This window comes from Mytilus californianus, unplaced genomic scaffold, assembly GCF_021869535.1.
Source record: "Mytilus californianus isolate M0D057914Y unplaced genomic scaffold, xbMytCali1.0.p SCAF_6, whole genome shotgun sequence".
NCBI lineage: Eukaryota > Metazoa > Mollusca > Bivalvia > Mytilida > Mytilidae > Mytilus > Mytilus californianus.
Genome location: NW_026262712.1, coordinates 59,767,890 through 59,791,437, shown reverse-complemented (window position 1 = coordinate 59,791,437; position 23,548 = coordinate 59,767,890). Strand labels below are relative to the sequence as shown.

Below are 23,548 nucleotides of genomic sequence, written 5' to 3'. Positions count from 1 at the left end.
TAGGTAAGTTCCTTCATCATTTAAGTTGCATGTTTATGTAACCCTTTCTTTAGTAAACCGTTACTTGGAAATAATGGGTTTTTTTTTTTAATCTAACATGGACATGTGATAGGTAATTATTTTCTGTCACAAATAATTTACAATCTGGAGAACCAACACACAAAATTAGTCGCCTCATTTTGTTTTATAATATATATCCCTTTCAACGCATGGAGATAGAAAACGTTTTATGATTTATTGAATAAACTAAGACTTAGTTCAATTTCCATCCTGCAAATGTGGATTTTGCCTTTCTATAACCTAGTACAGTCCCAGTACAGTCTTCGTATGATCGCAGGTATACATTATCACCTTGGTTGACTGCTACCACAATAGTCCCAGAATCGGAGTCGAAGTCAGCACTGACATCGTCAGTTTCACCATATGTGCTATCGTATATAGCATCATTTACAAGTAAGTCAAAATGGATAGCACCATGATTACCAGTGTATAACTTGTACGTAAAGACATACACCCCTGCAGTCGGAACGGTGAAGGTTCCGGTGAATTTGCTGTAACCATTACCAAGGTTCGTTTTTACTTCATCGAATATCAGTTGATGATGGGTGCTTGGATGTGGTTCATTCGTAGTCATATAAGCATAAAATGCCGTGATGGTCTGTGTGTTTACCTGGCCTGTGCCAATCAAACGTTTAGCTTTCAGTTGCTCTGAAAACAAAACAAAAAACACAAAACTCATTAAAATTATATATGTTTTTTTTATTAGTATTGAAATTCATTTGTGATTATTATTAATGAATAAAAAGATGTATAAAATTGAGAATGGAAATGGGGAATGTGTCAAAGAGACAACAACCCGACCATAGAACAGACAACAGCATGTTTTCTTTGAAATGTCCTTTTGGGGAGATGTAAAGGGATAAATCAACTGTTGTTTCGCAGATGCATATTATTGCTATATCATCAGAACGTTATTAAATAAAGCCAGTTTAAGAACTGCATGCATGGTGCATTTTATAAACACAAAAGTTTAAAGTAACTTTTTAGCACATAAAACGTACATTTTCAAAGTTTTCAATAAGTTTGCGCGAACTTGTATGATTAAAAATCAGATGATTATGAATAAAAGGAAATGCTACGGGTGTAATATGAGGAAATGAGACGCAAACCCAACAATTATCTAATATCAAAAACATGATCGAAAAGACGTCAACACACAGCTTTCAAAAGTAGAAAGGTGTCAATATTTTAAGCTGTAAATCGGGACGATACACATATTTTATATATAGAAACTAGTCGCAAGATTGGTCATCAACACCAATTTCTCCAACTAAATATACACCATGATTTGACAAATGATAGCCACTTGGGTGGTTCCTTACTTTGGACAGATATAATTATGTGCCGGGAGGGGGCATCGATTTCCTCTATTTTCGTAAAATCACGAAAATTAAAGTGGTATATAGCTAACTAACCTCTTCTTGTTTTTGGGTAACGATTCCTTATCCCTTTTTTGTCCTTCATAACCCCAATTCTAGAAACCTCTTTATTATGTTCTATTTGATGATGGGTACCATTTGTTCTCTTGACTCCTTTGGACGACATTATCAGCCCAAGACTGTCAACTTCCTTCTTAAGTGCCAGGTTCTCAAAATCTAGTCGATCGACGTGTTTCCGAAGGGAACGAACCTCCGTTTTCAGTGACTGTTTTTCCATATCTAGTCGACTAACATCTTTCCGAATAGCCTGGTTTTCATCACGGAGACTTATTATTTGCGATTCCTGTTGTTGAAGTATATTACGTATTTCTGAGATTTCTTTTTGCATGTCAACTGCTGCCATAAGGCCAGGCAATAAAAGCATTACACAGTAGAAAGTCTCCATTTTGTCGACAGATTTAAGAGATAACAAACTGCACTACGTTTGTGAAAATTAAAGATAAGAGTCAAAACGAACATATGTTAAAACTTTATGAGACGACTAAACTTGTATATTATCATTCAATTTGCGCAACTATTTTTCATGTTTAACGCATCATCGGCTGCAGATCATGGATTTTGAAAAAAGGGGGCTGGCAAGTCAGCGGTTGGAGTGATACTTGTCTAAATTTATGCATTATACATGTGGTATGATTGCACATGAGAAAACTCTTCACCAGAGATCAAATGACGTATAAGTTTAAACAATTATGGATCACCGTACAGCATTCTAGAATAAGCAAAATCCATACCGCATTGTATACTAAAAAAGGCCCCGAATGACAAATGTAAAAAATAATCAACCAGAAAACTAGCCTGATAAAAAATCTTGACCAAGACAGGATAAAATGATAATTGTGCAGTATTGATGGACAGGATTTGATTGTGTACAAAGCATAAAACAAATGCCTAGAAACACGTAAAAATGAATACTAGTAGTCGTCCGCTTCCCGCAACCACCCCTCCCTATAAACAGCCATGATAACAAATGGTCATCAACTAACGACAGGCTTATTCTCATTTCGCCTTAGCTATCAAAATCATTATATAAAATTAATCCCATTTCGCCTTAGTACAAATTTTCAGGTACAAAAGAATTAACTATGTCGAAATGGGAACTGGTGTAATAAAGTTTTGTTTTTTTTTTGTGTCGCAATTAGTTGATTTTTTTTTTATTTTAATGTCAAAATCTGCCATGAAGTACTTTTTAAAAGAAGATGTTTTTTCAGTGTCTTCAAGATTGTCCCACTTTTTGAATAATTCTTTTTATAGTGGCTCATCTTTTTTTAAATGTATTTTTTTTTTTACTTATGTGATATATTTTGTTAATAAAGTCTCTGCTGTCGTTTCAAATTAGAGATGACAAATAGGATAATTATGGAATATTTCAATGAAAAAATAAAGACAAATATCATACAATCATAACAAATATTTATTTCTGAATCAGCACTGAAGAAAATCATATCTCCAGTGATTTATTTGAGGTTGCTGTTTGCTCAGCCAGAGTCGTTTTAAAATGGTAAGCATATATATGCCACTGGATCACATAGCCTAAACCAATCAATGTCTTACTCTTTCCATGTGTGTTTTTCTCCCCGTATGACGACAATCACTCCAAAGTACTGTCTTTATATTTGATTATAAAATTATAAAATTATATGTAATTGGTTTTATACTTTTCAGGAACTACAGAAGTACTATATATAAAAAAAGTAAAACTTTCTCTCTTTTTTTAAAGAACTTTTTAATAAAAAGAATCAAATTATTATACAAATTCCCTGAATTTAATCAGGGAATCTGTAAAAAGGGTCTTCATTATTTCAGGGATTTTGTAAAATCCCTAGTCAAAATCAGGGATTTTGTAAAATTACTAATCAGGTCAGTGATTATACAAATCCCTGAAATTCCAGGGGTTTTACAAAATCCCCGATTTTACAAATTCACTGTAACATATACACATCATCTGATAACTGGTCAGTGAATCTATACGTAACTTAATAGCAGATGCGGATTCAGGGTTTGCATGCGGCAAAAGCGGGCGTAGCCCTAACAATTCTGTTGAAAGGAGCGAGGCAAAATTTTATTAGCGTACTTCATGCCAAACAAAGCTATACTTTCTTTCGACTTTAGGATGGGGCGGGACAGGCGCTCGTCATAAGGACTTGTCTATACAGGTCAGATAAATAGCCCGTTTTCGTCTATACGTGCATATCTATAAAATGTTGTAAATCATATGGCTACGTATATATACATCTTTTACATTCTGAACACCATCAAACAGATATTTGAAAAGGATGGAACCAATTTCGATACTGCGGTTCCCCAACGAGGTTTTCTTACATCCAATGCATACCAAAAATAAGTAAATATAAAAATAAGGAGATGTGGTATGATTGCCAATGAGACAACTATATCCACCGAAGTTCAAATGAATAAGAAAAGACATACCGTATAGTCCGCTGTAAAAGTCCCCGACATGAAAAATATGAAACAATTTAATTGGGAAAACTAAGGCCCAATTTAAAACAAAACAATTTACGAACATGACAGACATGAACCAGCAACAACAACTGAACACTAAGTACAGATATGAGAGTACTCGCAGTTACTTGACAGCTAGTTCAAAGCCAATAACAACTAATAAAAAATCATGTTCCTAAGACTAAAATATCAATCAGTACCCATCCAACATCCATTGGATTTAGTGTAAAGACGTCATTAACAGTCAGAGAAAAACATGATTTCAGTGTGCAATGCTAAAATATAGGTATCGACAGATCGGCGTACTGTGAAAGTACATATGTGTATTACAATAATATTTGGTATGGTTTTAATTTACAGATAACAAAATCAATATTTATACCAATAAAAACAATATTCAAAGATTTAACTACAGTGTTGAATTGATAACCTATTTAAGAATAATTATATTTATAAAGGATTGATAAGTTTACCCGGAACGAATTAGTTTTCTACAGGTACAGCCAAACTTGCATCTATGGAAGAATTTTAAAGTTAAGGCTTTAAGTAATTTGTGGTGACGAAATCCCTGACTTATATAATAATTTGCTAGTAATAAATACATTATTATACTGACAAGACAATATACTTTATCAAGTTTTCTGTTTTATAAAACATACAAATAGTAATAAAACATACTTACATAGACATAAAACTTGCAAGAGCCACTATAAAAATAGTACAGTAAGATTATCTAAAAAATGTATATTATAATATACTTTACTTACAATATTTAAATTAAGAAATTATTTCAGACATCAACCGGACAGAAACAGAAGAAAAAACATTAAACGAAGAATATTGTAACACCAATGTGTTGTAGCAAATAGTTTTTTTGTACAGTTAAAATAAACCCATAAAGTATGATCCGTGAATGAATTATATATGAGTGCCATCACTGAAGTGTTCATATTTGATTAGTGCCACAGAATAATAATGATTTTGTATATTTATATTAACAAGCGCATTTACCTATTCTAATTACGTTCATTTTTTTAAGAATTCAGGGATAAATAATAATTATATATTAATACTATTTCAGTTTATCATAACATTCATGAAACATGGTTTATTAAATTGTTCAAAATACATACTATTTCCTTGTTGCTTGGTAAAAGAAATCAACTCGGATTTTATTTAAACAAATCACTCAACATTTTACAAAGTTAAACTTGGTAAATGTGACAATTTACGAGACAAAGATATTATTATAGTTATTATGTTTAATTTATTGAAAAATTAATGTTCCCATTAACAACAAAAAAATCTCTTTACAATATTCTGTATATTTGAAGTTAATGGCAGACACACCTGACATATATGTGACATTTCTTACTTTAAATAATCAATGTATGAATAATAGTACATTTACTTAAACAAAAAATATTTAAATTAATCAGTATTACAAAATACACTTTCTTTTCACTAAAACGACATTGCAGATGTTGGCAGAATAAAACATATAAAAGCACATAGTTTCCACATCGCTCGTGGGACAGTATTTGGCATAAAAAGTAACAGGCTTATCATTTATATATTAAAAAAAAACACAAAGTTTAACAATAAAAATTTTGAAAAAAGGGGGGTCAATTCCCCAAGCGCGCATCTCCGGCGTTGTTCAAAATACAAGTGACGTTGTAATTTTAATAATGACATCAATCACGTGCACCTCTTGTTCTATTGGAATCAAAACATGGATTTGATGTTCGCAAGAGAACCAGGAACGTCATTTTTAAAATCCCGGATTTTGTTATACCGAACTTGTGGTAATGAATATTGGATTCTGCGCTTGCGTACTACAAATACACGTGTAAACTTCCGGTTATCGGCAAAATTAGGAATAGACTCTGCAAAAACTTTGTCCAAATATAAAGAAAATGGGTACGTTATTCACCAAAATCAATTTCAGGCAAACATTTCGACAGTTACCTACTCATGCCATGGCAATAAGATATCTGCTTGCATGTGAAAGTCTCTACACTACAGAAGACTGTCGTCGTGATTCTCATCCACGCTCAGTGATTCAACTTCAAGCTACAGTCACTCTTGGCGATGATATGCCTGTATCAGGATCAGGATGACTTTGTGATTCACTTAGAAAGGCATCTCTAGGGTTAGACGATACTTTTGCATATTGTATGCTTCTTTTCCTGACTTGAGCAGAAGTGCTGTAGTATTCAAGTTTGAAGCCTGCAGTGTATTTGTAGCCTTACAGTTACAATAAATTTACAGAATACAGTAAAACCCACCTAAACGATCACCTGCATTGAATGACCAACTGCTGTAAATGACCACTTTTCATTCCCCCAGTCGATTTCCCAAATATATTTTAACAAAATAAGCAACCACCTATCAGGGTTCTCACTAGGAATTTTTCATGGTGAGTCCTGGGACTCTTCACTTTTAGAAATGGTGAGTCCCAATAGATTTTGATGAGTCCAGGATGCGTGTAATTTTTTGTGTCTTATAATATGATGAAATATGATGAATTAAAACTAAAAGATGCATGTTTGATTTGTAGTTTTTATTATATCACCAACATGTGATCACGAAATAACACAACAGTACTGAAAGTGGTGTTAAAACACCAGTCAATCAATCAATCAATCCAACTTTGGACACCAGAATAACAACTGAAAAATTAAGTAACCCTATGGCACCCTACAACTATTCCTCTTCAAGTCATAATTTTTATCAATATCAAAAGGCAAACATAAAAGGAGTTAGAAAGATAGTAGACCAATGTTTGAACATAGCCCCCAAAAACAGCCATTTACAGGTTAAATATATAATACAGGGCAATAAATTAAAAAATATTCTTATTACAAGTCCCTTGATACATTGGTATAATTTTTTTACACAATAAAAAGAGATACATGCATTTCATGTATATAAAAACAAGCAAATCTAAAGTGAACACTGTTCAAAATATTGAGATTGGCTAAATAGTAATTATTCTTTAATCATTTCTTAATCGGATTTGTTTCAATCATTCAAAACATTTTTCACCTTGTTTACGATCGCGATGTTCAACATGCACACAATACGAGAAAAATGTTAAATCATTCGAAGACCAGTAGAATTATTCTTATCCGTAAAATTTCAAATCAACTTTTTTCTACGATCTATTTTATGCATAGTAGCAACAGTTATGAAATATTATATCATTTCATTTCAAGTTCTCAAAATATTTTACTGGTTCATTTGACAGTCAGGGTACTACTTGTACTTGAAGAAGTAAATATTAATATACTTATATAAGTAAATTTGTAGGATACTTATACAAGTGTATTTTATTTACTTGTGTAGGTAAATAATTTTTTGGCTTAGTTATGATCCTTAGACATTCAGATTTTTTTACTTATACAAGTAAAAAAGTCATCCTATCTTCTTTTCTTGAATTTCATAAGACTTCTTTGCTCTAATAGAATTTTTAATTGTCTGTCCTTTGCAGATGTCTTTACTAATCATTTAAGTGTAATTTCATGGACAATGAAAATCTCATTTGTCTGTTATCTTTAGAACACTTCTCATTTACAAGCCCCCAAGGAGCAATTTTTGGAGGCCTTGCCAAATAGTTAAGATCTTTGCACAATCAGTTTCTTTGTTGAATCAAGGGGATGAAACATTGAACTCTAATAAAAAATTATGAGCTAATCTGAGAAAAATTGTTCAAGGCATGTTTTTACATCTCAAAACTTGAGAATTTTTGTGGGATTGTAAAAAAAAAAAACAAGTAAATTTTTGAGAAAATTAAGGGGAGATTATTGAAACAATATAATTAACTTATATAAGAATATTTTTTTTACTTCTTCAAGTAAATAAAGATTACTTGTACAAGTAGTACCCCTAACTGATTGATAAATACGTGATGTTCAACACGTGGAAATATTAAATCTTTTCAAATGCTCGTAAATTTAAACAAAAAATTGGTAACTATTACATATTCATTAATCAGTTTGAACAGAGTTATATATTTTAGGATGAAAGACATTTAATTTTAAAAAATAGTTATCAGTCAACAAAAATATCCATCTACGCATTACATAAATTTTTCAACATCGACTTCCAGTTTAGTGTCCTGTCAATCGTGAATTTTCTTGGCAAAAAGATGTGTTTGGGACTCAGCGGATACAACAAGGACGTGTCCCCGGGACTCACGGGTTTCAAAAATGACGCGTCCAGCTCGATTTTCATGCGTCCAGGACGCTATACGCGTCTTAACGAGAACCCTGCCTTTTTGACCTTACTTCATATATATTAGTTTGAAACTACCATCAGCACTATTTTAACCAATGCATGTCACTTTGAAGGATCAACAACTATCGAAAAGGAATTATCATGCCGCGATCATGAAGATCACTCTGGTGTGAGATAAAACCTATCATTTTTTTCGGTAACAGCATACATGTATGACTCAGGCAATTATTGCTTAAAATATGCTGATGGGCTTAAATTACATTTTTTAAAACATGTTTATATATAAGTAACCCTCTTGCTGTTGGATGGACACATATGACATATGTCCATATTTTAAATTATGCTAACTCCAGTTTATTACTGTATCTCTTTCAAAATAATTCATGGAAAATTAAACAATATAATATTTCTCTTCAATGGATCTCCACTGAGTCCACTCTCCAGTGTAACGCATTAGGGCGTGACGTCATACATTGTATATTGAATGGACAGAGTTTTCAAAATCTTTTATTCCATGGTGGCACTTGAAGAAAATCTGCTGGTCCTCACTATTTTTTCTATTGCAAAATACCAAAATTGTGTTGGTCCTTTGCAAAATTTTGGTGGTCAAAACCTACGGACCACCACTTTTCGATAACTCTGAATTATGATGTTGTAGATGGGCATTTGACGTCACAGACATCTAGCTTCAGTATTTTCATGATTTTCTGGCACATGAATTTTATTTTCAGCATTTTGTTACATGTAGTAAACTAATAAGACTAAAACAAAACAGCTGTTGTGTCTCAAACTTGAGCTTCATGTACATGTACATGATGTAATACCTGATGAACTCTTATTCCCACAGGATAGATATACATGTATGATTAGTTAAATACCTCTTTAATGGTTCCAAACATTGTTCAATGTCTTCAACATGTTCAATGTAAAAAAATATGTTAAACTTTTTCTTTTTCAGGTGGAATTTGGAGCTATTTTTCTGGCTTATTTGGTACAAAAGAGAGAAGAATTTTGATACTTGGTTTAGATGGTGCAGGAAAAACCACAATATTATACAGACTACAAGTTGGTGAAGTTGTGACAACTATTCCAAGTATGCCATATTCCATACTTACAATGTACATGGCATAAATTTCTTACAGACCTACAAACAAACAGACAGACAAAATAAATGGTTCTTTCGACGATTTCATTTCTCCTTTTTGAAACAACTATACCAAGATTTAAAGTTCAATGAAAGATTTCCTTGAAATAAGCCTGTGATCCATTGCACTTCAAAAAAGAATCCAATTCCTATTTTAAATATGTTAATGTGTAAATGATAGATATAAGAAGATGTGGTGTGAGTGCCAATGAGACAACTCTCCATCCAAGTCAAAATTTATAAAAGTAAACCATTATAGGTCACAGTACGGTCTTCAACAAGGAGCCTTGGCTCACACCTAACAGCAAGCTATAAAGGGTCCCAAAAATTACTAGTGTAAAACCATTTAAACGGGAATATGTATTATCTATGTATGATGGAAAACTATTTCTCTTATGGTTTGTAATTTTGAGTTCATCATATGATTTCCTAACATCTAAGTCTTTGCAACCAGGAGTGGGTCCAACACTACAGAGAAAAAAAATTCCCGACTTTGTTTACATTCATCTAACCAAAAATGTTTGACATTAGTATTTTTTCCTCAATTATGAATGATAAAAATTATTAATGATACTATATCTGGTATATCAATAGATACTTTAAATTTGTGTTGTACAAAAAAGGGTAAACAAATATAAATGCAACAAGTTAAATGGATGGAATTTGTGACCCCATGCAAGGAATGTACTATATTTGAATAACAATTCATTGTTGTGTTTACCGATCATTTTCCTGTATTAAACATATTTTTGTCTTTTTCAGCAATTGGTTTTAATGTTGAAACAGTTCAGTTTAAAAATTTAAAATTTCAAGTATGGGATCTTGGTGGACAAACAAGTATAAGGTAAGGTCTTGCTTGACAATTGTTCAAAAGAGTAAGATTTGCTACACAAGTACAGTATATGATAAGCTGTGTTTAATGTTATAGAAAAATGTCACAATATATACAATGTACATGCAATATGCATTGTATTGCTGACTCTCCAAAAAAAAAACCTTACAATTTATACATTTCAATCCTAATACTCTTATAACTGTATGCAAAAAACATGATAATCATACTAATATTAGTAATGTAGAATAGATTTTGATCAATACTGCTAAACTATTTTATTGTTTATTTACAGTTCATACAGTAAGGGTCATAATTTTACAAGTGTTGGTTTTTTTTACTTGTACAGGTGAATTATTTTGGAGGTGCAGTCATGTCCCTTAGACATTCAAATTTCAAATTGTATATGAAGAAAGTCATATTTTCCTCTTTTCTTGAATTTCTTTTGACTACATTGCTGTAAATGAGTTTTCAGTTGTCTGTCATTAATAGATGTTTTAATATTCATGAAAGAGGCGAAAGATACCTAAGGGACATTCAAACTCATAAGTCGAAAATAAATTGACAACACAATGGCTAAGAAAGAAAAAGACCAATAGACAAACAACTGTACACAAAACACAACACAGAAAACCAAAGACTGAGCAAATGTATAATTTCATTGACAATGAAAATCTCATTTGTCTGTTATCTTCAAAACACTTTTCTCAAGGGAGCAATTTGTGAAGTCCTTGCACAGTTACTTAACATCTATGTGCATTAGAATTCTTTTGTTTAGTTCTTGAGATAAAAGGTTGAACTATAATTAAAAAAATATTAGCAAACTAGAAAAAATTGTGTGGGGATGATTTTCCTACCAAAACTTCAGAATTTAAGGTGGTGTAAAAAAACATTTCTTGTATCAGTAAAGTTTAAGAGTATGGGGAGATTATTAAAATCTTGAAATGAAAATTAAAATCTTACACCTAAACAATACTTACATCTTCAAGTAAATAAATATGACTTGTATAAGTATTACCCCTATAAACTGTCATACTGTTAATGCAATGGTTTTCAAGTTTGATTCCCTCAATATCCTGTCATTTCCCCTGTGTCTTCTGAATTAGATGAACCATGAAATCTTTGTAAATTTATATATAGTGTAAATAGATATATATACCGATATATAATTAGGAGACGGGCAGACTCTACTTCATTGTTCCTTGTACAAACTCAAATAGATATATTTTATCATTAAATTTTAATCGTATATCATGTATATTGACAATTAAATAACCAAGGTTTAACTTTAAAATTTCAGACCATATTGGAGATGTTACTATAGTAACACAGATGCCATTATATATGTAGTAGATAGTATGGATAGGGAAAGAATGGGTATCTCAAAACAGGAATTATTCTCTATGTTAGAGGTAAGAAAAAATGAAAGCGGATGCATTCTGCTTGTTGGTAGAAAGGCTCAATCTTGAACCAGTTGTCAACAAGGTAGATTTAAGAATGTATAATGATACATATCAAAATAAGAAGATGTGGTATGACTGCCAATGAGACAACTCTCCACCAGAGACCAAATGACGTAGAAGATAACAACTATAGATCACTGTAAGACCTTCAACAATGATATAAAACATTTCAAACAAGAAAACTAATGACCTGATTTATGAACAAAACAATAAATTAAAAACAAATATGATATACAGCAACAAACAACAACCACTGAATTACAGGCACATACAGAATGTGGCAGGGTTTAAACGTGTGCTGGCACCAAACCCTCCAACTAACCTGGGACAGTAGTGTAACAGCACAACATTAGAACAAACAATAAGAAAACAGTTGAAAAGGGCTTAACTCATCAGATTGATACAAAGCAGAAAAAAAATAAAAGTCACAACGTACAGATCTGAGAGTACTCACAGTTACTTAAAGCTAGTTCAAGGCCCATAACAACTAATAAAAAAATCTTGTATCTAAGATTAAAATATTTGTATGCAGCATTTCCTGAAATCGTAATAATTGCCCATTGTCCACAACGACAGTATAAATAAATGCACAGTGACATTTTTTAATTTACAGTTTCTGATATATCACACATGTAATGCATTTATTATGGTTTACATTTAATCTATTTCTTTAATTCAGTTTTGTTTCCTGATAAACCGGAAATAACCCAATTTGAACTACATTTTGTATGTTCTATTTCCTATTTAGTTCAGGATTAGTTATGTCATTTCTTAGAACATCTCTTTTCAGTACCAACAAATAGTAAAAAAATTCATTTTGATTTGGCTTTGTATAGAAAATAATTGATATCTTTCTGGTGCAACATGCATACAAACTATCATTATGTTTTGGTTGTCTGGATTGTTGCAAAAATTATAGTTATGATAGAATGGGCATCAAATACTTAACTAATACTTATTTATGACAAAACTTCTTCATATTGTATTTGTTTTATTTTTACAGGAAGATGAATTAAGGAAAGCTGTCCTTGTAATATTTGCTAATAAACAGGATATAGAGGGCGCTATGACACCAAGTGAAGTAGCTAATGCATTAGGACTTACAGCAATTAAACATAAATATCAGATATTTAAAACATCAGCAATCAAAGGGGAAGGACTAAATGAAGCAATGGAATGGTTGGTTACTGTAAAATACATTTATTCATGGTTTCAAACGTTTGTGTTTTGTCCACAAAAAACAACATTGATTTGTTGGTTATAGAATTAGTGGTTTCATATTTTGCATATTAAAATGGAAAATTTGTAATTTGATAGGTTTAAGATTTGTTGTATCAATTATTCACAAAGATCCATTAGTTTTCCTTTACCAATGAAATGACCAAAAATTAATACTTCAAAAGTAATTACGAACCAACAGTATACACAGATTTATCAAATGAAGTCTATAAAAACTAAGTAACTTTACTATTTATATTTCTTTAATAAATTAAATAAGAAGCCTCGTGGTTAAATGGTCTTAAGTGGTTCATCTACTGTAATACAATCTTGTCAACACTGGTGGATTTGAAATCTGCACTTGGCAAGTGGTTTCAACTCCAATCTTAATTCCATGGTTCTCATTCAGGGCATTCTGGCTTCCTCCAACAATAAAAACTTATTACCAGGATATAGCCAATTGTTCAGAAAATGGAGTTAAAAACTAACAATCAATCATTAAATTAAATGTATATTTTGTTTATTTCAGGACTGCAAATACACTAACACAACAAAAGTGAAGAACATAAGAACAAAGACTATATTTATTGGAGTAATAATGTGACCAACAAGTGTGATGAGAAAAAATACTGATGATGGTCAAGTAGTAGTGCTAACAGATAAAAAAAACCAGTACATTGTAAAATTGAAATATTATAAATCGATATTGTATTCGAAAACCATTATTTTACTTGATGGTTCTGAGATGACAACATTAAAGAAATTGTTTTAAATGTCACATCCGCTTGATATAAATATTCAACCATTGATAAATAAGAACTTTAAATTTCCATTGCCATGGTATTGTCACCTTTAAACCATGATGAAAAGGTTGTCTATAAATGGTCATGGTCTCCAGTCAAATTGATCTATGGTATTGAGTAACTTATGTTTATCAGGCTTTTTTCACAAAAATTCTTACGATAAAAGTTGATCGTAACTTCTACTGAAAAGTTCATGACTTAAGAGTGTTTTTTCTTGTAAGTTTTTTTGTGAAATTGATGGCTGCTTTGAACACTAGTAGACTTTGGATTAAAGTTGTGGGTATTTTATAATTTAGATTTTGTAGTTGATTGTCATGTTTTTTAAATGATATTCCTGAGTACTGAATACCAGTAATTGAGATGTAAATTTAATGTTCTATCAAATTTCTGAATATATTGGAAATTAAGAAATTATTGCATGCTCTTATTATTGCAATTGTTGAACAATGGACTAAAATGCCAGATTAATTTTTGCGATTTCGGGAAATGCTGCATACAAATAATACCTGCCAAATTTTAAAATAGGAGTTTTTAATTTTTTTTGTAAAACCAATCCTGTCGTAGTTTTCGCAAAAATTTCTGAATTTACATTTACAGTAAACTGTTTTCTTTGACCATGTGACAAATGCTAAATCATTTTTTCTCACAAATTGTTATGGTTTTTCTTCATTTAAAATATATAAATATTTCATTGTAAATTACAAAAAATGTATTCCGCATTTTTGTGCCTGTCCCAAGTCAGGAGCCTCTGGCCTTTGTTAGTCTTGTATGTTTTTTTAATTTTAGTTCATTTATATGTTTGGAGTTAAGTGTGACGTCCATTTTCACTGAACTCTCCCTCTTCAGTTTATGGGGAAGGGTTTCCGTCTAAATTATTTTTTACATGTATAGATTAATAAAGTTTTCCATTAAACGAATTTTGATAAAGGGGGAGGGTGAATGTCTAAAATTGTTTTTACATAGATTATTGATGTTGTTCATATAATGATTTTCAATCTATTGTCACGAACACACAAGTGACTAAGTGGAGTGTATTTGTGTATGTCTTTTGCTTGTTTTTGTGAGGTTATTTATTATTGTTTATTGAGAAAAAGTTTTATTTTATAATTATACATTACGAAAAGAAAATATTAAAATATGACAAGTCTAATGCTTATTATTTTCATTCACTCACAGATGTATTGATCTTTTCAATTTTTTGTCAGATTAATAGGCCATTAGTTCATCAATGGCTATAACCAAGTATATGTACCCTTTCAAATTAGTCAAAAGTACCATCAGAATTGAGAATATTCTTAAAGGGGTATTTTTGAAATTTATAGATATGTAACCTACAAATTGGAAAAGTACCCATAATTGATTTATGAATCCCCTGGATAATAGATACAGCAAGGGTAACTTTGGTAGTTGACAATAAAAAAATATCATTTTGAAAAAACAAATCTGCCTTTTTCCTTTCTGGTTAAAATTTCCAATTGTCTACCTGTATAAAAAATAGCTTGAGTAAGCTTGATATTTGATTTATGCTCCATTCAGTGTGTTTTTTTTTTTTTTTTTATAAAAATAATGAGAATTTTTCAACTTTATCACTACAACATAGTACTTCCTTACAGATATTACTTGTTGGCCAAATATGACTAATTTCCCCTTCACTTGTTCCATTAAAATGGTCTAAGTCTTTAAACCCAAAGGGTTGACTGTGGTATAGAAATATAACCATTCTTAAATCTTCTTCCCAACCGATGCCAAAGTGGAGCATCTGTTTGGCTGTGCGGGATGTATAAATTATTGTTTTGGATAGCAACAGAAATTTAGCCTTCTATCAGGCCACCTATGACCCCATATTGCAGGAGCTACACGTACATATAGTATTGATAGTTTCCTCCCTAACATGCATGAAGTATTTGCCACTGGATGTAAAGCAAACAACAATCAATAAGAAAAAGCGTTTAAATATAAAAATAAGGAGATGTGGTATGATTGCCAATGAGACAACTATCCACCAAAATTCAAATGAAGTGGATGTAAGCAATTATAGACAACCGTACGGCCTTCAACATTGAGAAAAACCCATCCCGTATGGTCGACTATAAAAGGCCCTGACATAAAAAATATGAAACAATTTAAATGAGAAAACTAACAGCCTAATTTATAACAAAACAATTCGACAGACATGAAACAATGACAACCACTGAACTACAAGCTCCTGACTTGGGACAGGCACATATAGAATATGGTGGGGTTAAACATGTTTGCGAGCGCTCACTTAAAACCTACTAGTATTCCAAATCAAGAGTATATAATATTCTCACACAAATTATCAACAATTTCACATGTTTCAATTAAATTGAAAAGTTTATATCAAAGGAAGTCTAACAGAAATGAATTAAATTTGTATTCAAAGGATAATACATATTGCTCTGTTTCACATGGAATTCTGGTTTTTGTATCCCTGCAACTAAGTAGCAGAATGTGAGACATAGGGATAACTAGCTGGCAGCTATAGAAACTATTTGTATAAAGCTTTAAATTTTCAGAAGGTAGAAGACCTAGATGTTTCAAATAAGGAGTTATGGTATGATTAACAATGAATTGCCTTATGTTATGAAGTTTCAGTCTGTGATATGTCCTTGTCCTCATTTTCATGGATCATTGATTCCTTATACTATTTATGATATTACTCGAAATTACCAAAATTCTGTCAAAATTGCAGTTAAGAATCTTCTTCAGGCAGTCATATGTTCAAAAATACATCAAACTGTTGTTAAATTTTACCAATTTGAATCCATGATACTATTAATCTTAGAAAAAAATGAAGAACTTCAAGAAAATTGTTCTAGTGTGAAATCAATTCAGAAGAAAGTGTTCCTACGTCTTTATCTGTACATGTATATTATTTCATGTTCACAAGAAGACCAGCTTTGGTGACATTTCTAGTGACACCTGTATCCTCACACATTAACAAAATATCTCAATAGAAAATTGCTACAATGCAATACCTTATTAATATATTGAATATTTTCTTTGCTTCTTGATTAAAATCAAAATGGTTAACAGCATACTCCTGTCTGTTGACTGAAGATAACTTGCTATTTATTTATATTGGAAGTGCAGTTTTCCTCCTGTGTAAATGAGTAAATTTGTTTTTCCAGTTATAGCTCATTGAAGTGTCCAATCTAATAGAATGGTTGGAAGTGGTACAGAAGTTATGCTTTGCTGCAACTGAAGGCTGAAAATGTTATACAATTTATGAAAAGTATCAACAAAGAGTTGCACTAAATAAGCAAATAACTATCATTTTAAATAGAGGCTGTTTAGTATTGTTTGTTTTTTAAACAGATCAGCAAAATTTCAAGTACATTTCCGATCAGTTCCTTTTTATACGACCGCAAAAAATTTTTGCAGTCGTATATTGGTATGTCGTCGTCGTCGTCCGGCATCATCGTCCGAAAACACATTGGTTTTTTCGCACTGTAACTTTAGTTTAAGTGAATGGATCTCTTTGAAATTTTACCATAAGGTTCAATACCACAAAAGGAAGGTGGGGATTGATTTTGGGGGTTATGGTACCAACAGTTAAGGAATTAGGAATTAGGGGCCAAAAAGGGGCCAAAAATAAGCATTTTCTAGTTTCCAGACAATAACTGTGGAACGGTGTATGGATCTCTCTGAAATTATACTACTAGTTTCCATACCACAAAGGGATGGTTAGGATTTGCTTTGGGGGGTTATGGCTCAAACCGTTTAGGAATTAGGGGCAAAAAAGGGGGAAAAACAAGGTTGTCCTGGTTAATACTTTAGTACAAAACATAATTTAAAGCAGTGTAAGGGAGATAAATCAAATACATCATTGAAATTATCTCCTTTACACTGCTTTTAAATTATGTATAAAGTAATTGTTAATGAACAATTAAGATAATTTTAAACAGTGTAAGGGAGGTAATCCAAATACAACATTTTGGTTACTTCCCTTACACTGCTTTTAAATTATGTTTAAAGAAATGCATATTTATAAAGGAAGACCAGTAAAAATATCTGCAAATGTTGCATCTTTTTTTTTTACAAAAAAATCCATATGAAAGATTTTACACTATATTTTAAATTCTATTATAAAATAGATTAAGTTAGCACTATGGTAAATTTAAATAGATAATTATGGTTGCAAACTCCATTGGAAATTTGAATTGAGATTATGATCATATCTTGAGGGAAAGAATTTTTTGTGGGAAAAAAAAGGGGGGGGGGGTTAAAAAGAAATTGTGGGGGTCAATTTTTTCTCATTTCAGATTTCAGAAATTAAAAAGAATTATTCTTCAAATATTATTTTTTTTTCAAATTTCAAATATTGAAAAATTTCAAGAAGTAATCTTAAATTGCACAGTATGGCGCATTAGATTTGTAAAATCTTTGACCACATTTATTTATTTGTTATGCGGAATCTAACCGTGTATTTAGATTTTTTATTTTGGGTCCAGTTTTCAAATTGGTCTACATTAAGGTCCAAAGGGTCCAAAATTAAACTTTGTTTGATTTTAACAAAAATTGAATATATGGGGTTCTTTGATATGCTGAATCTAAACATGTATTTAGATTTTTGATTTTTGGCCCAGTTTTCAGGTTGGTCCAAATTGGGGTCCAAAATTAAACTTTGTTTGATTTCAACAAAAATTGAATATGTGGGGTTCTTTGATATGCTGAATCTAACCATGTATTTAGATTTTTTATTTGTGGGCCCGCTATCAAATTGGTTCATATTGAGGTCAAAAGGGTTCAAAATTAAACTTTGTTTGATTTCATCAAAAATTGAATTATTGGGGTTCTTTGATATGCCAAATCTAACCGTGTTTTTAGATTTTTAATTTTGGGTCCCGTTTTTTAAATTGGTCTACATTAAGGTCCAAAGGGTCCAAAATTAAACTTAGTTTGATTTTAACAAAAATTGAATTCTTGGGGTTCTTTGATATGCTGAATCTAAACATGTGTTTAGATTTTTGATTATGGGCCCAGTTTTCAAGTTTGTCCAAGTGGGGTCCAAAATTTAACTTTGTTTGATTTCAACAAAAATTGAATATATGGGGTTCTTTGATATGCTGAATCTAACCATGTATTTTGATTTTGGACATTGGACCATAATAGGTAAATTAAAAAAATTCAAGTTCTTAGACCACATTCTTTCTGTGTCAGAAACCTATGCTGTGTCAAATATTTAATCACAATACAAATTCAGAGCTGTATCAAGCTTGAATGTTGTGTCCATACTTGCCCCAACTGTTCAGTGTTCGACCTCTGCGGTCGTATCAAGCTGCGCCCAGCGAAGCATTTTATTTTATATTTAAGTCTCCCAAACGAAGTTTGGGAAGACTTATTGTTTTTGCTCAGTTCTTATTATTATTCTTCTTCTTCTTCTTCTTCTTCCGCCGCTTTTAGATTTGAACTTGTCCGCACCCGTTCTCCAAAACCGCTTGTCAGATTAACTTAGGGTTTCACAATATGTTAGACTAACATGTCTAGTGGTGCAATCAGGGTTTTGTTTGTGCAATGGGGTTTATAAAGGGGTACTTTGAGGGGCAAAAAGAAAAGAGGGTTTTACTATAGAACCCTATGGGATTTTATTTTTTAAAATTTTCAAATGATTATAAATTGAAAACCGTTTGTGATAGACACAATCTTTTTAATTGAAAATGTTCTAAATGATAAAGCCCATTAAATGAAATACAGGGTTAGTCCCCAGGGGTCACCCCCACCCCCTGCCATTTAAGAAAGTTCTAATACCTTGTAAGTGGTCAAGATCCCCACCCCTAAACCATATATATTTTGGTTTGTTATGCTAAGATGGTTTGAATGATATACAGGATTAGTCCCCAGGAGTCATCCTGACCCCCTGCCATTTGAGAAAGTTTTAATATCTTGTAAATGGTCGAGATCCCCACCCCTAAACCATATATATTCTGGTTTGTGATGATAAAGCACATCAAATGTTATACAGGGTTAGTCCCCAGGGGTCACCCCCACCCCCTGCCATTTAAGAAAGTTCTAATATCTTCTAAGTGGTCAAGATCCCCACCCCTGAACCATATATATTCTGGTTTGTCATGCTAAGATGGTTTGAATGATATACAGCGTTAGTCCCCAGGTGTCATCCCGACCCCCTGCCATTTGAGAAAGTTCTAATATCTTGTAAATGGTCGAGATCCCCACCCCTAAACCATATATATTCTGGTTTGTCATGATAAAGCACATCAAATGAAATACAGGGTTAGTCCCCAGGGGTCACCCCCACCCCCTGCCATTTAAGAAAGTTCTAATATCTTGTAAGTGGTCAAGATCCCCACCTCTAAACCATATATAGTCTGGGATGTCATGCTAAGATGGTTTGAATGATATACAGGGTTAGTCCCCAGGGGTCATCCCTACCCCCTGCCATTTGAGAAAGTTCTTATATCTTGTAAATGGTCGAGATCCCCACCCCTAAACCATATATATTCTGGTTTGTCATGATAAAGCACATCAAATGAAATACAGTGTTAGTCCCCAGGGGTCACCCCCACCCCCTGCCATTTAAGAAAGTTCTAATATCTTGTAAGTGGTCAAGATCCCCACCCCTAAACCATATATATTCTGGTTTGTCATGCTAAGATGGTTTGAATGATATACAGGGTTAGTCCCCAGGGGTCATCCCGACCCCCCTGCCATTTGAGAAAGTTCTAATATCTTGTAAATGGTCGAATTCCCCACCCCTAAACCATATATATTCTGGTTTGCCATGATAAAGCACATCAAATGAAATACAGGGTTAGTCCCCAGGGGTCACCCCCACCCCCTGCCATTTAAGAAAGTTCTAATATCTTCTAAGTGGTCAAGATCCCCACCCTTAAACCATATATATTCTGGTTTGTCATGCGAAGATGGTTTGAATGATAAACAGGGTTAGTCCCCAGGGGTCATCCCGACCCCCTGCCATTTGAGAAAGTTCTAATATCTTGTAAATTGTTGAGATCCCCACCCCTAAACCATATATATTCCTATTTGTCATGTCTCGAACATTTGAATGACGAATACGGTCAGTCCCCAGGGGTTCCCCCCACCCCCAATGTTCTAATATATTGTAAATGGTTGAGATCCCCACCCCTAAACCATATATATTCCTGTTCGTCATGTAATGAACATTTGAATGACGTATAGGGCCAGTCCCCAGGGGTTCCTCCCCACCCCCAATGCTCTAGTATCTTGTAAATGGTCGAGATCCCCACCCCTAAACCATATATATTCTGGTTTGTCATACCAAGATGATTTGAATGATATACAAGGTTAGTCCCCAGGCATCACTAATGCATATAACTTTACTGGACCAAACCAATTTTCACTGGACGTTGCCCAATGTCAGTCGACCCTGGGAATTACGAATTATGGGAGCTTCGTTTGGGAGACTTCGTAACAGCATCCTGTTACAATCATTTCTTGTTAACTACAATATATGTTTTAACATGGCCATGACTAATGCATTACTTCTTGCAGTTAAGATTGGCATAATGCCATGAGGTCCTAAAGGTTGTTTCTTTAAAAAAAATGGAAACTAAAAAAGTGTGAGGCTGTTTTTAAAGGTCCTTTAATTAAGGCCCCGCCGAATGGCGGACGCCCTAAAGTGATCAGTCCGTCCGTCTGTCTGTCCGTCCGTCCTTAACAAATTGTGTCCGCTCTATATCTAGAGAACCGTTAGGATTCAAAGTTTATACTTGGCATGTATATAAACCAACACCAGAGGGTATGTCATAATGTATGTACAACTTTCTAGGTCAAAGGTCAAGGTCAAAAACTTTGGTTTTAGTTGACAACCCCATGTCCTATGGTAAAGATCGTGTCCGCTCTATATCTTGAGAACCGTTATGGTTTCAAAGTTTATACTTGACATGTATATAAACCAACACCAGAGGGTGTGTCATAATGTATGTACAACTTCCTAGGTCAAAGGTCAAGGTCAAAAACTTTGGTTTTAGTTGACAACCCCATGTCCTATGGTAAAGATCGTGTCCGCTCTATATCTTGAGAACCGTTATGATTTCAAAGTTTATACTTGACATGTATATAAACCAACACCAGAGGGTGTGTCATAATTAATGTACAACTTCCTAGGTCAAAGGTCAAGGTCATAAACTTCGGTTTCAGTTGACAACCCCATGTCCAATGATAAAGATACAAATTTTTTACCACACATAATTCACAGCGGGGCCCACAGAGATGGCTCCCATCTCAATGATATCTAGTTACTCCGGAGATTTTTTTGTCATATGAAAAAACAATCTTCATGTTACAGTACATTATAAAATTCCTATGTGTAAGAGCAAATGAAAAAAAACACAAATGCAAAGTTGTCATCAGTAACATAATTTATAAAAAAAAATCTTCAAAAGTCCCTTTTAGACGTTTTAGCTGATGTGCAAAAAAATCATTTTTTCGATAATGCTTTGTAGATTTCACACTTATGTTAAAGTCATTCCTGTTTAAAATGTAGGTCAAGATTACCTTACTATATTCTGTTTCTTCGTCACTTAGAAGAGTGTATCAACTAACAAAATCATTCATGTGTTGTCCTGAATATGCATGAAATATTTGCTACTGGATGTTATTCTAGCAACATTTATAATCAATCTATATGATATGTAAACGCTTAGATCTGAACTTTCGTGAGTTTATGACAAAACTTTTAATTGTTGGAGGGAAGAACTGACAATTATCCCCCTGCTACCTTCGTTGAGGGAGAATATTAAAATATTTTGAAAAATTGTGACTAGGAGAGTTTTTATACGACCGCAAATCGTATATTGGTATTACTTCGTCGTCGTCGTCCAAAGACACTTGGTTTCCGGACAATAACTTTAGTATCAGTTAAAAGAAATCTATGAAATTTTACCATAAGGTTAATAACCACAAAAGGAAGGTTGGGATTGATTTTGGGGGTTATGGTCCTAACAGTTAAGGAATAAGGGGCCAAAAAAGGGGCCCAAATAAGCATTTTTCTAGTTTTCAGACAATAACTTGTGGAACGGTTTATGGATCTCTCTGAAATTGTACAACAAGTTTCCATACCACAAAGGGATGGTTAGAGTTGGCTTTGGGGGTAATGGCTCAAACCGTTTAGGAATTTGGGGGAAAAAACAAGGGTTTCCTAGTTAATGGACAATCACTTTTAAGCACAATGTTAAATTTGAATTACCTCCCTTACACTGCTTTAAAATTATGTATAAAGAAATTTTGTATTAAATTCTAATTCGTAAACTCAAACGAACATAAAATATTTATCAAATAACCACAAACTCTTACATGGGAGACGCCACTTGCAGAGACAAGCGCACATTTTATTATAAATATGATTATAATATTGTGGAAAGTTCATATAAATACACAGGTATTAGGCAGCTTGTACATGTACTGGTTTCCCCATACTAGTGGTCTACAAATCTGAAAATAAATAATATAATTAATAATATTATTTATTAGGCAAAATGCTACTGTACACTTTGACTGCAATGGCTCTAATGACTTTAAACCACCCGAGTTCACTAGTGCATGAACTCAATATCCCAATCGAACCGACCTTACAATAATTAACCAAACACTAGTCAACTATAAACAAACAACATTTTTACATGTTCGATTTTTGTACAACTTTGATAAATACATTTGTCTTGAGGTGATAAGCTGTCAATTTATTTTTAGAAGTTACTAATAAAATTGCTGATTAAAGATATGTTATTTTTAGACATGATTATGTATGTCATTTTCTATTTTAAGACTTTTATGATGTAATTAAATGGGTAATTATGGTTGCAAACTCCATTGGAAATTTTAATTGAGATAATGACCATATCATGAGGGAAAGACATTTTTTTTTT

At 32.6% G+C, this 23,548-nt stretch overlaps 2 protein-coding genes across 2 annotated transcripts; one reads left to right on the top strand and one right to left on the bottom strand.

Moving 5' to 3' along the window:
• Positions 1-253: 253 nt before the first annotated feature.
• On the bottom strand, positions 254-1,884 carry LOC127706032 (complement C1q tumor necrosis factor-related protein 3-like). Its single transcript, XM_052210425.1, has 2 exons — positions 1,476-1,884; positions 254-708 (listed from the first exon to the last, which is right to left on the bottom strand). The coding sequence occupies exons 1-2, from the start codon at positions 1,882-1,884 to the stop codon at positions 254-256; spliced, it is 864 nt and encodes a 287-aa protein (XP_052066385.1).
• Positions 1,885-5,795: 3,911 nt separating this feature from the next.
• On the top strand, positions 5,796-14,808 carry LOC127706033 (ADP-ribosylation factor-like protein 1). Its single transcript, XM_052210426.1, has 6 exons — positions 5,796-5,879; positions 9,157-9,291; positions 10,105-10,186; positions 11,475-11,586; positions 12,641-12,816; positions 13,385-14,808. Exons 1-6 carry the CDS (start codon positions 5,876-5,878, stop codon positions 13,413-13,415), a joined length of 540 nt encoding a protein of 179 aa, XP_052066386.1. The 5' UTR covers positions 5,796-5,875; the 3' UTR covers positions 13,416-14,808.
• Positions 14,809-23,548: the final 8,740 nt, after the last annotated feature.